The sequence below is a fragment of the Ceratotherium simum genome, chromosome 16 (genome assembly GCF_057802395.1).
Source record: "Ceratotherium simum simum isolate JZ-2026a chromosome 16, ASM5780239v1, whole genome shotgun sequence".
In the NCBI taxonomy this organism is placed as follows: Eukaryota; Metazoa; Chordata; class Mammalia; order Perissodactyla; family Rhinocerotidae; genus Ceratotherium; species Ceratotherium simum.
Genome location: NC_141915.1, coordinates 30,987,166 through 31,001,117, shown reverse-complemented (window position 1 = coordinate 31,001,117; position 13,952 = coordinate 30,987,166). Strand labels below are relative to the sequence as shown.

Below are 13,952 nucleotides of genomic sequence, written 5' to 3'. Positions count from 1 at the left end.
GCTGAGACTAGAGGCAATGAGACAGTTAAGAGACTGGTCCAGGTGGGCAATGATAAGAATCTGAACCAGGCAGCCGGGGTGGGGATGCAGAAGAGAAAGCAGAGGCAAGAGGAATTTAGGAGTTAAAATCAACAGGACTTTGTGATTGATTCAATGTGGCTGAAGCACAAGATGGAGGAGCCAGAGAGTCTGAAGAGGGTGCTGAGATGGATAATGTGGCCATCTACCAAAATATGAAATATGAAGGGAGGAACAGGTTGGGGGGAGGGGAGAGACGATGAGTTCAGTTTGACAAATCATGAGTTTTGAGGTGCCTGTGGGATATCCAGGCATTGAGCCTAATGGAATCCAGGCCACAAGCTTATAAGAAATGGCACAGTCTCAACTCTCATTCCTAATGCCCATTTTCATGATTTAGAATACCATTCCTGAATTCCAACTGTCAATTCATTCACTACCAGGAATCTTTAGAGGGGCATCTTGTGCCCAGGTTCTTTCTGACACCTTGGCAAAGAATCATGGAACTAAATTGACCCCAGGAGGTAATCTTGTTGATTCCTTAGCTTTCAAACTAGACTATATGACCTAGTGTGATTAGGACTTTATCAAGCTAGAGATCTTTAGGAAGAATATTCTAATCTCAATCCTGTTATAATATTCTAACTACTAAATGCCTTATTCTTCCTGGGGAGATGGGGTAGGGGTGTGAACAAAAATTTATTTCATATCTGATATGTGCTACATGCTGTGCTGGGCACTTATATATATTATATTATTTACTCCTAGGTAGGCATTATTATTCCTGTCTTAGATACGAGAAAACTGAGGTTCTCATAGGTTACATGCCCACTATCATGCAGGTAATAAGTGGCAGAACTATGATTCAAACCCAGGTCTGTTTGATGCCTAAAACCTCAGTACTTTCCACTCTACTATACTCCTAATCTGACTTCTAGTGTTGGTGCCGACTGCATTTTAGTCTGCCACTATCTTATGTAGAAAAAAAAGAGAAAGAAAACACCGCAGAAAATTAGTCTTAGTTTGTAAATCACTAACAAATCATGTGGTCCAGATAATGCATTATTGTACCCTTATACCATTTTGTCTGTAAAATGCATGTGATTCATAGAAAAAAATTAGAAGCTTCCAGTCTATCCTCCTCTCATCAGTGATGGCTACCAAATGTATCATTGCTAAACCACAAAAGACTATGTTAAAGTAACATTTGTTAAAGTAACATTAAAGGCTCTGGATAAAAACCACTAGAGCGGGAAAGTGAAGCACTGTAGTTGATAGGTCCTCATAGCTCACTGTGGTGAGTGGCACGGGTGGTGTGGGCGCTATGAGACCACCCACTGATCCAAGGCTCCTACCGCAAAAAGACACAACAAGAGAAAGTTGTGGACACTCTGGCGTTTTAGAATTCAGATGGGACTGATAGTGTTTCTTTTAAAGAAATTCTTCAGTCCTCTCCCTATCTTACCAGTCATATTTTAGAAAGAAGGAAAAAAGCCGATTTTTTTTTATTTTTTACAACTTGGTTTGGAAAGGCAGGCTGTGAGACACTTCACTCTCTTCACTCTCCAGCCAAGAGAGGACATCTGTCAAGTGCTAACAGGATATAATCCCTCCTTGAAAGGCATAAAGACACATTCAGGGAGCTACAAGGGTCAAGAGTAAGTTACAAAGTAATGGAGATTCTTTCCTGTAGAGCGGCCAGTAAATATCACAGACTTGAAATACACCTTTCAAAACAGGAAAATCAAGAGCACAGTGAGAAGAGAATGGAGGGAAAGAGGAGACTGTAGAGGAAGGGTCTGCCCTCTTCAGATCAGGGCACAAAGTTATTTATTCACTTAGTCAATAAACATTAATTGAGAAGCTACAATGTTCCAGGTTTAGAGGAAATAAAAATTAGTAGGAGACATGGATCCTTCCCTCAAAGAAATCACAGTCTGGCCGGCCCTGTGGCTTGGTGGTTAAGTGCGCGCGCTGCGATGCTGGTGGCCCGGGTGCGGATCCCGGGTGCGCATCGAGGCACCGCTTCTCCGTTCATCCTGAGGCCGAGTCCCACATACAGCGGCTAGAAGGATGTGCAGCTGCGACATACAACTATCCACTGGGGCTTTGGGGGGAAAAAAATAAAATAAATAAAATCTTTAAAAAAAGAAATCACAGTCTAATACCAAGGCAGTCAAGTAAATACATAATTACAATAAAGCAGGATAAGTGTCCTGATGCATTTAGAAACTAGTGCTCTAGGAGCACAAAAGAAAGAAACTAGATCTACCTGGAGGGAGGAGGTGTCAGTGAAGATTTCACTGAGAGGATATTTAAGCTGAATCTTCAAGTAGCACAAGAAGCTGACCTAAAGGTATTGGTAGAGAAGGATATTTGAGGACAAGGAAAAGGCATGCTTAAAAGCATAGAAGTATAAAAGGACTTGTAATATGTTCAGCTGGACCAAGGCTTAGGGTCAATGTGGGTGGAGGGTGGACGGTGGTTGCATGATGGAAGATATGATTGAAGATATATTCAAATCCTAAATTACAAGGAGCTTTCCTTATGGTGTTAAGATGTTTGGATTTTACCCTGAGGTCAAGAAGGAACTCTATAGAGGTCTTTAAGAAGGGAAATACCATGGAAAGTAGACCGTTTGGGAGAAGTTCAATAGTTTACCATTTACTGAGAAGCTATATGAAATCAGTTCTTCTGTGTGTCAGGCAAAGAAGTGCTAGAGGAGAGGAAGTGGGAAGGAAAGATCTGACACCAGAGAGAAAAAACAAGCCTAGAACTGAGACTACCCAAATTGAGAAATACTTCCTTGAAATGGTGCATAGCCAAAGTAAGGATGGGCCACTGAAGCCCTCACCCCATTCTTCTCTTCCACTTCCATATGAGGAAATACAACAGAGCAGTTTACCCTTACACTTATCTGAGATTCATCCTAAGAGGAAATCAAGCAAGGAAGCAGGCAGTGGTAAGATGGGAACTGTAGGGTACACTTAATTCCCCCAATATGCAGAGAAGTAGGGGCTCCTCACTGAGGCATAGAGATGACCAGATGCCCCATTTTGAGGTAGTATGGTTTTAGCTTCCTTAAATGGCCAGATATGGGTCTCAAGAATCAAAAGCAAAGAGGCCCAAAGGCAATAATTAGATGTTCTTCCTAGAATTCTTCACTAAAGAAGAATAAAAATGTTTCCACAGATTTGTTGACTTACAGCAGCCCTATTTCCAAAGCATGTAACACACCGGTATAGGTCAGAGGTACACAGAGTAAGTGAGGTTCCTGGAGAGTGAGTCTCCAAATTAAACAATGCCCAGGAAGATACTGGCACTACACTAATCTGAATCAGGATGCTTTCCTTATCCCACTGAAATCTGAAGTTATGGTATGTGATCAGAGCCACTCAGAGAAGTATGGAAAATCTGACCACCTCAGGCCGCCTGCACCAGGCTGAGTCCCACACTCCTCTCTCTCTCTTCCATCATGGAGATGAAGGTTAGACTGTCTCCTCTGGCCTCTGCCCCATTATCTTTTGCAAGAGGAAGGCCGAGTCTGCTGAAGATAAACATGGTCTGTCAAGGCATCAGCTCCATCATCCTTCCAGAGAAGCTGAAGAGAAGAGAGGCAAGAGCAGGATCAAAACCCATCATACTAGGTCCTTAGGGACGTTTTCCAACCAGACGAAAGACACTCTGAGAAAAGCAAGTCTTGTATCTTCTGGGACTTCTAGCTTTGGAAAGGAGCACACAAGATACTTACTGGAAATCAGACATGGAAATCAAAACTGGTTCCAAATTGCTACTTGGCTTTTTTTACCCTTAAAGTGATAAGCAAACTGATTTTCCCAGTACATATACATATGTAATGTGTATATATATATAACAGCCCCAACTATAGAGGCTGAACTTAAACTGCAGCTTGAGCCAACTCTACTTCCCCATACCTTACCAGGACTTGGTAAACCTTAAAAGGGAATACTGTCTGACTAAAGCCAGACAACTAGCCCCTTAAGAGCACATTTATAATTTATTTATGGCTTAATATTTTCCACTGATAGGATTAATAAATCATGTTTTCATTCAACTTGTTTTCTCTGAGGTATGAACTTCTCTATTTTGATACCAGATCTTAATATGTTTTATTTTGCTTGTCCGTTTTCCAGTTCATTTTTGCAGCTACAGGGAGAAATTTATTAGTCTGTATTGCCGCCTTTCTGCTGTTGTGGAGCTGGATTCTCTGAATACCCAACAGTCCCTCAGGGAAGCGATCTCAGACAGCGAGGTTGCAGCTGCCAAACAAAGACACCAGCAGGTTTTAGATTTCATTCAGGTAATAGTTTGTTTCTTCTGAGGTAAAAGGAAGGAAGAAGGGGCAGGGTGGAGAGGATGAGAACCAAGCATGAGAAAGAACAGCAATCGGGGCTAATTTAAAGACGACAGTGTGCAAGTAGCCAGTTGATTTGGTTAAAATGTGGAGCTCAGGGAGATGTGAGTTTTTAAACAAAGACTTAAGAAACAGCTACAGATAAATCACAGTGTTACTAAGAGCTGCATCAGCCACTGTGGCGGGTAACAGTGGCTTCCCATATCGGAGAGAAAAATCACTGCCAGAAGAAGTAGTGCTCAGAATATTATTCTTACCCAGTAATGCATTGATAATTCCAACAGAAAGAAAAATTGTATTAATTAACTCAATATCCCAGAGAAAAAGAGAAGAAATGACCCATCAGTTTATGTTAACTCAAATCCAGTTGGACCTAAGATTCCTCATGCTTCAGACTTCTTTCTGGCAGAGTTGACACTTTAATGTGTGGCTACGGAGATTAGAAAATGTGTTCCCTGTCCACGGTCTTGTCTGGAAAGGCCTTATGGTGACACTTCACAGTCTTGTGACAGGAGTATTGACTAGTCATCAAGAGAATTTGGATCTGGTGTGAAATTGCCTCTAAATCCCTTGGAAAAATCTTACAATCTTTCTGCCTGTAATTACCCAATTCACAAAATGAGTGCAATAGCCCTGTGATAAATATCACCATGATAATATTCAGTTCAATTTGATAAATATTTGCTGAACACCCAGGTGTTAGGCACTGTAAGGGAAATACAAAGTTGAGTTAGACATGGTCCCTGACCTTAAAGAGTTTAAAATCCATTAGGATAGGCAAGAAATGTGTATAAATACTATCTGTAAAACGAGTCAGGTGCCAAAAAAGTAAAAATTTACTTATATTTGTAGATATAAGAATAGTTGCGCTAAAGTATGTAACTGATACCTAAGCTGGACCTAGAGAGATACGTTAGACTAGAGTGAGCAGAAATAGACTGCAGAAGTCTTCAAAGAAAAAGTATAAAACAGATAAGGCAGAGAGAGCAGAAAAATAGTATTTGGGGAATGATGAGTATTCAAGATTGGTTGGGGCATGAATTGAGTGAAGGACAGCAGTGAGAAATTAGGCAAGAATGAGAGCAGCAATGAGATCAGATCACAAGGGCTTTATTAAAGGCCATTGTAAAAAATTTGCACTTTATTCTGTAGGCAATAGGGACCTGGCCAAAGTTTTGGAGAAAGTAAGTTACAGGCTCTCATAGCTGTTTAGGATAGATTCAAGCAGCGGGGATATTCCTCCCATTCACACTGGTATGGCCATACTCCTTGTTTACAGTAAGCACTCATTCTCATTGGCCATGCTCACTAAATAATTTGCCTATCATTCCTAGATTTAAGGAGAAGACGACTAATGGCAGGGAAACCAGATACAAAACTATTACAACCATTCCGGTGAGAGGTGATGAGGAAATGCTGTGAACTTTGGGCAAACAATTTCTCTAAATCACAACCTCCTCATCCATAAAATAGGGATGAAAATAATAGTACTAGCTCACAGCATTACTGAGAAAATGCAACAAAATAATACATCTACAGCACTTAGCAAAGTGCCTGCACATATTAAGTATGCAATAAATTATATATTCATTTATTCATTCATTCATTAATAAGGGAAAATGCTTTAAAACATGAATATGCAAGATTTGGGGTTTATTAAGTACTCAGGAAGAAGATATTGTAATATCTGCAAAGTGGTGAACAGACACATCCTATTCTACTTATCTCATCCTGTAAATGAGATATCTTAGGTGACCTCTCAGACTAAAGAAATAAATCTTTCAAGAAGTTACGTGCTCTCTTGACCTGAGAATTTAGTATTAAAAATTCAAAACATTTACATCATTTGTTTTATTTCCAGTAAAAGTGGAACACTGATGGGGGAAAGTGTGGGAAAAGGAAGAACGAAGCATGAGGAGACTATAAAAGACTAGCTTATCTTTTTAACCCAGTATAAGGGACAGTGGAGCATAGTAAGAATACTGACCATAAGTCAATTAGCGTACATTTTTAGTCCTAAATCTTCCACTGATAAACCCTGGAGTTTTGGACAATTCATTTGATCTCCAGGGGCCTCAATTTCCTCATATGTAAAATGAAAGGATTGGACTAGATGACTTCTAAGGGCCTGGTTGGCTCTAACATTTCATGACTTCTTTAAAAACCATAAATATTTTTAGAGAAGTACTTCTCTAACCATGCCTTAGGTTCTGTTTCTGCTTTATTCCACTTAAGCCTCCCTGAATCTAGTATGTTCAAGCAATGAAAAGGCTGATGTTCTTCAGTATGTCACAGTCTCAAACCCCTCCAGGAGTTCCTGGCTCCATTCTTACTCCCTGATGACTACTCTTACTCCTTTCTTTTTCACCTAACCTAGGGCTCCACCGCCTTTTTCTCTTTCCTTTTCACCACATCATTAAGTGGGATGGATAAAGGCAGGCCAGGCCAGGAATTCTTCAAAGTTCTAGCCTGCTCTGGTCTCCCAAAGCAGGTAACTTGAGAGCCCCCTTTACATATTCTCATTCCAGCCAGCCAGGTACACACAGACTTGGATAAAAGCCAATTCTCAAAGGGTTCAAAAAATCACCTCTTAGCCAGGGTAAAACCAGACCATCTCCCTGCACCCATAGCCTTCACTGAACTGCCATGCTCCATCCAACGTGGATAACTTCACTGACTGGAGTGAACGTGATATCATCTCTCCCCTTATCCATGTTGGGCTTCTCAGTCTCTCTTGCTCAGAATGAAAACCAGCTGCAGCCACTCACCCATTGGCGTTCACAGCTCAGCCTACCACACACCATAACCTGCCGAGGCAACCACCAGCCGTGAGAGCATTTGTATGATTCCAGATCTAAGACAGTGTTGAAGTCACTACACAAACCAAACATTGTAAAGAGCAAGGGAGTCTATGTAAATACAGTGAGGAAAAGAAGCCAAGGAGTACAGCCAGAAAGAGGGAGGGCTGTGACAGAGGAGGCGTAGAAAATCATAGATAAGGTATAGAGGCTTTATAGACAGCACATGCAGCAGAAATGTCAAAGTGCAGAGACTTAAAGCTTGGCATATTTTGAGCTGCTAGAGCCTAAAGGGCAATTAGGCTATAATTTATATACCATAATGTTTCAAATGCTCCTAAGCTGTAATAGAAACACAGCTCATTAAATATAGCCAATCTATCATCCCCTCAAGCACCTTGTAACTGCGCTGTGAAAAAACCAATCACCTTTACATTTTAATAAAAATATTATCTTGCCTGAGTACAGAGAAACGGGTGTAATTTATGGGATGAAAACCGAAATTTTTAAAGGGCACAGTGAGAAATGGATGCAGAACTTTTAACCAACAGACATAGGGAGTTCATGGTCTTTCTTTTTAAAAATGTGTCAGCAAGTCTTTAGAAGCTGAATTTGGACCTTAAAATCAGGGGGATTATGTTGTCAGTTATTTTTAGATCAACAGTATAAGGTGAAATGGGTGAAAATTGTACTTGTTTTAGAGCTACTTAGCTAAGTCTGTTAAACTCAGTCCACAGGCCTCCCAGTACCTGTGTTTTTAATTTTCTTCAGTTAATACCTCTTCACTTCATCACTGAGAAAAACTAAGAAGTAAACATTGTTTCTACACATAATTTTAAAAATTTCCACACTAAATCTCACTATCCATCCTCAGCAATACGGCTAAAGCAATCTTATCCAAAGAGAATAAGTGGATTATTACTATTTATTGTATTAGTTTCCTAGGGCTGCTGTAACAAATTACCACAAACTGGGTGGCTAAAACAACAGAAATCATTCTCTCACAGTTCTGGAGTCCAGAAATCTGAAATCAAGGTGTTGGCAGGACCGCACTCCCTCTGGAGGCTCTAGGGGAGAATCTGTTCTCTGCTTCTTCCAGCTTCTAGTGGCTGTTGTCATTCTTGGATTTATGGCAACATCACTTCAATCTCTGCTTCCGAGGTCACATTGCCTCCTTCTCCTCTGTCTGCCAAATCTCCCTCTGCCTTACTCTTATGTCTTAATGAGGACATTTGTCATTGGAATTAGGGCACACCCAGATAATCCAGGATAAATTCCTCCTCTCAAAATCCTTAACTTAATCATATCTGTTGCCACACAAGGTAATATTTACTCTTTTTTCATATAAGGTAATATTCACAAGTTCCAGAGATTAGGACATAGACATATCTTTTGGGAGCCATATTCGGCCCACTACAATAATCATGATTGTCATTGTAATAACTGAAAACTTTATAACAATGTACAGTTTATAAAGTGCACTCATCTACATTATCTTACTTAATCCTCATAATAACTCTGTTCAAGGGTAAAGATCTACAGAATTAGGTAATCATTCATTCATTCATTCATTCACTGAGCAATCATTTATTGAATACCTACTCTTTGCCCAATCCAGAGTAAAAGATATAAAAGCACAGTCCAGGTCCTTGGCAGGCACTGTAAAAGCTGTCCACACTCATGTAGTGCCTTAAAATTTGAGACAAGAGTATGCTGCATGAGGTAGGACCAATAAAAGCCAGATGAGAGAGCAACAATCCCATCAAGAAAATTTGTCCGAGTCTTCTCTGGGATTCCTACTTTGGCTTTACCCTGCTAAACTTCAGATTTCTCCTTTTACAATGCTCAGTACCTCCTCATAAGCCTGCTCATTGCTGTACTCCTTGCCCAACTCACTACCTAACAAAGCCTGAAGCTAAATCTCATGCTTTCATTACCAGCCCTTAATACTCTGCCAAGTCCTGTCACCCCAGGACAGAACAGGACTAGAAAGCAAGAGAAAACAGCTATTGACCACACAGTGCCATTCACTAGTTTGACTCTAGCTTGCCTGTCACTCTGAACATGGCATATTTTCACAGTTTCAGACTCTACTCTGTGTTTGTTGGGAGCACCAAGTTTGTGGATATTCTTTAAAGAGTATACTTTAAGTACAGATTAAGGCCCTACGAAGGAATTTTGAAAATAAAATAGAACACTAGGTAGTCCCTTATCTTTAAATCTTCTACAATCAGAGAGATCTTAACCTTGCAGTATTCATACAATGAACACCTTCTCCCTGGAAGTTGCGTGACATCAACTTTCCAAATGTTCTTCAAAAATAAATCATAAAGTGTCAGAGCTGGAAGGGACCTTAGACATCATCTAGCCCAACCTCCTCTTTTTACAGTTGAGTAAATGGGTCTGAAAAAGTTAATGGCTTGCCCAAGACACCCAGTAAAATTAGACGCAAAACCTATCATAAGCTCCAGGGTCCCATGAAAAAAATGTGTGACTAACAGCCCCTCTTTGGAGAGAGTCAGAATAACCAGAAAGTTCACGGACAGTATCTATTAAGTTCTGGGAAAATATCTGTCATCTACAGAGGCAGACACAAAAATATGGTGACTTTTTCACTAATAGGCTTCAGAAAAACAACTATTTTACTTTATAGTGAAAATGTTGTTAAAATCACTTTGGTAACCCAGAAATCAAAATGGTAACAATCTAAAATGGGCTACCCTAAAAATATAAGGATGTTTAAATTACTTAGGAATAAGCTGTTTTTTATTTGAGAAGCACTTATTTTATATGTAAGAAAGTAATAAGTTTAATAATAAAGTTATTTCTTTTCTATTAAAATAGGTCCAAGAATCTCTGCTTAGCAAAATATTCCAGTAATGCTTTGTGTTTCCAGTTCATACAGAATAACTAAAACTATATTTCTTTCTTCAAGTATTCTGAAATTAAGACTTTATCCGATGCCTTTCCCACAATATAGTAATGAGAACTATTTCATCATATGCTTAGAATTAATAACATTTCATATGTGTAAGAAATGTACCCTGCAGTTTTACAAAGCACTTTCAAATTTATCATCTCATCCAATCATCATAACAGTCCTGTGATGTTTTGTCCACATTTTACAAATAAGGCAATTAAGGCTCAGAGAGGCCAAATGACTTGCCAGAGTTTATTACGGAGCTAATAAGTGGTGGATCCCAGCTGGAATCCAGGTCTTCCACTATTTGCACTAAATGACATAGCCTCTCAGGTAAAAATATGCAAGAGATTATAAAGAGGTATTTTCTGGCTTAGCAAACCTATGTTGAAAATATTTTATTCTTGCTCAAAACCACTACCAAGGAAAATGTATCATCTTGAACTCTCAAGAAAACTTACTCCTTTTTAATACCTGTTTGATAACTTAATGTCTTCTACCATTTTATTCCAAAGCAAATAGATGAAGTTTGGCGTGAAATGAGATGGATCATGGATGCTCTACAGTATGCAAGATACAAACAACCAGTTTGTGGTTTACCCATCACTAAGCTGATAGACCCCTCAGATGAGCAGAACCTAAAGAAAATCAACTCTACATCATCACATATAGACTGTCTTCCATCACCATTCCCATCCCCAGAGATGCACAGAAGAAAGGCAGTGAGTGGTAAGCAATAAGATCTGAAGTTCTGTTTCAGTTATCAGATTCTTGGTCCTATCTCCACTGACGAGCTTCTTTTCTGCTGAGGCATAGGTCCCAGCGACTAGTAGGAAACACTGCTCAGTGGTAAGAGTCTAAAAGCATAGAGGGAACAAAATCACAACAGTGGAGGGGTAGGAAACTAGAGCAATAACCTGAGATCAGCTCCATTTAAGGATGGGGAAAATTCAGTCCAGTCCTAGCCCAAGCTTCCAAAAGGACACAGAGCAGGGATGAGGCTTCAGAAATCCAGAATGGAGACGGCTGCGGTGCCACGTGAGGGCCAAGTCAGCCGAGGGAATCTGATCAAAACCAAGGAAGGAAAGAGAACAGGCCTCTAGTAAATAGGGGCTGACAGGGATGAGGCAGGAAGTAGGCCTCACCCTGGGTAAGAGTTCAGGGCAAACTTCCCACCCACATGGCACCAATGTCCTGGGGTGGGAGATGGGAAAGAGAGAAACCCTGGATAAATCAGAATCCTGAGCCTGAGGCCAAATAAGTGAGTTGGCCTCATCACGGACACAGCAAGCAGGAGACAACTTACAGATAAGCTAGCAAGTCACCTTCACTCTTGGTAATTAAGTTTGAGTTTACATGGCAAATGCTAAGCACAAAAACACGGCTGGGTTGACACAAATTTCTACAAACACCTTTGTGCATATAAACAGAGAGAAAGCACACCAGTCAAAGGCAATATAATGCTCTTGCCTAGGACATATTGAAACTAGTGCCAGTTTTCTAGTCAATTAAAATAATGGCATTCAAAGGATCTTTCTTGATTCTATAGCTTATAAGAGCTCCAATTTTGTAAGCTTTACAAGAACAATAATTGATATTTTTAATAAACAGTTCTGAATTGTGGGCTTGTCCCATAGAGGGCAGCATGGTGTAGCAGAAAGAGCTTGGGCTTAGAAATCAAGAGACCTGGATTCAAATCCCAGCTTTGTTTTACTAGCTATATCAGCCTGAACAGATTATTACATCTGAGCCTCAGTTTCCACATAAAATGTGGAAATTTATGTGGATATTATTATTCCACATAAAATGAGAATAATAATATCTACACCTTGAAAAGTTACTTGTGAATAAGACAATCTATGTCAGAGATGCATGGTATATAATAGACAATAAATTGTAGGTATCATATTTAATGTTATTATTCTTATTATAGAAAACTTTAGTGGCGATATGAGCCTTTTTTATAAGTAACTTTGTGTATGCTCCTATGTTTTATTTTTTTGTGAGGAAGATCGGCCCTGAGCTAACATCCATGCCAATCCTCCTCTTTTTACTGACGAAGACTGGCCCTGAGCTAACATCTGTGCCGATCTTCCTCCACCTTATGTGGGACGCCGCCACAGTATGGCCTGACAAGCGGTGCCTTGGTGCATGACCGGGATCCTAACCCAGGCCACCACCAGTGGAGCGCGTGCACTTAACCGCTGCGCCACGGGGCCTGCCCCAAGCTCCTATGTTTTAAAAACTTCAATGTCTAAAAATCAAAACTTGGCAAGTGGAAGAACTTGAGAGACAGCTAATTTTCATTCTATGATTTACCAAAGAATTCAACAAAAGAATTGTTTAAATAAGAGTTTCTCAAGTGTATTTTTATAGATTCTCACTGGGCTGGGGATACAAATAACATACCATCCCTGCCAGAAGCTAGTCTAATGGAGGAGACAGATACATTAACAAAAAATGTCATGGTAATTGCATATGTGCTATGTTGAGGATATGTATAAGGTGCTATGGAGTCTATTGTAGGTGTTAACCGTAAACTCATAAGATCAAAGAGAGCTTCCTGGAGGAAGTGACAAAGTCAAGTACAGAAGGATAAGCAGGAGTTTAGCTGAAAAAGAGGAAAGAGGAGAGCAGTATAGCCAGAGGAAGCAGAATGTGCAACCACGTCATAGTTCAGGAAACTGCAAGCAGTCTGGCTGAACTCAGGATCTAAGAATATTGTTCATTCTGTGTTTCTTTCACTAAAAAAAAAATTTATTGGTTACCTACTATGTTACAGGCACTCTTCGAGGTAACAGGGATATAATAATAAACAAAGCAAAGTATCTGCTCCCATAGAGCTTACATTATAGAAAGAATGACAAACAAGGAAAACATAAACGAACATGAGAGTTTCAGATAGTGAAAATTCCAATGTACAATACAAAACAGCAATCAGCGTGGGCAGGGAGAGTGTTGAATTCACTACGATGATCAGCAGAGACCTATTACGAAGGTTACATTTGAACCAACCAAAGAAAAAGGAGCCAGTAATGCAAAGACCTGGAGTTGGAATATTCCAGGCAACAAAACAGCAAAGGCCCTGAGGTGGGTAAGGGTTGGAAAGAAGGCCAAAGTCATCGAGCAGAGTAAACAAAGGGGCCAGTGGTGAGAGAGAGGGTAGAGAAAAAAGCAGGGGCCAGATCAGGCAGGGCCACGGTAAGAAGTCTGGATTTTATTCCACTTGTGATGGAAAGGCATTGAAAACTTTTAAGTAAGGATTGATATGATCTGAATTACTCTTTAAAATCAAATCTGGCTGTTGGATGAAGAGACCATAGGGGGACAATATTGGAAGCAGGGAGATCAATTAGGAAGATATGAACAGAAAAGATACCAAGTTTTCCGGCTTGAGTGCCTCAGGATTTCATACCATTTACCAAAAAAACATTAGATAGGAGGAGAAACAAGCTTGGGTGGTTGGGCATGTTGAATTTGAGTTAGCTTCGGGACATTCAACACAAAAAGAAACGTTCAGGGCCGGCCCCGTGGCTTGGTGGTTAAGTGAGCGCGCTCCACTGCTGGCGGCCCGGGTTCGGATCCCGGGCTCGCACCGACGCGCTGCTTCTCCGGCCATGCTGAGGTCAAGGCCCCACATACAGCAACTAGAAGGATGCGCAGCTATGACACACAACTATCTACTGGGGCTTTGGGGGAAAAAATAAATAAATAAAATCTTTAAAAAAAAAAAAAAAAAAAAAAAAAGAAACGTTCAGGGGAAAAGGGGATGTATGGGGTCTGGAGCTCAGGAAAGAGAACTGGACTAATAATATAGATTTAAGAATTGTTGGGGCCGGTC

The 13,952-nt window shown here is 40.2% G+C and overlaps 1 protein-coding gene across 1 annotated transcript in view; it reads left to right on the top strand.

Annotated features, from left to right (window-relative positions):
* The window catches only part of ANKFN1 (ankyrin repeat and fibronectin type III domain containing 1), a 372,217-nt gene that overhangs the window by 345,629 nt on the left and 12,636 nt on the right, over window positions 1-13,952 (top strand). The window contains exons 18-19 of the mRNA XM_014790626.2: window positions 4,173-4,339; window positions 10,627-10,840. Of these exons, the coding sequence (XP_014646112.2) occupies window positions 4,173-4,339; window positions 10,627-10,840 (381 nt within the window). The remainder of the gene's footprint in view (window positions 1-4,172; window positions 4,340-10,626; window positions 10,841-13,952) is intronic.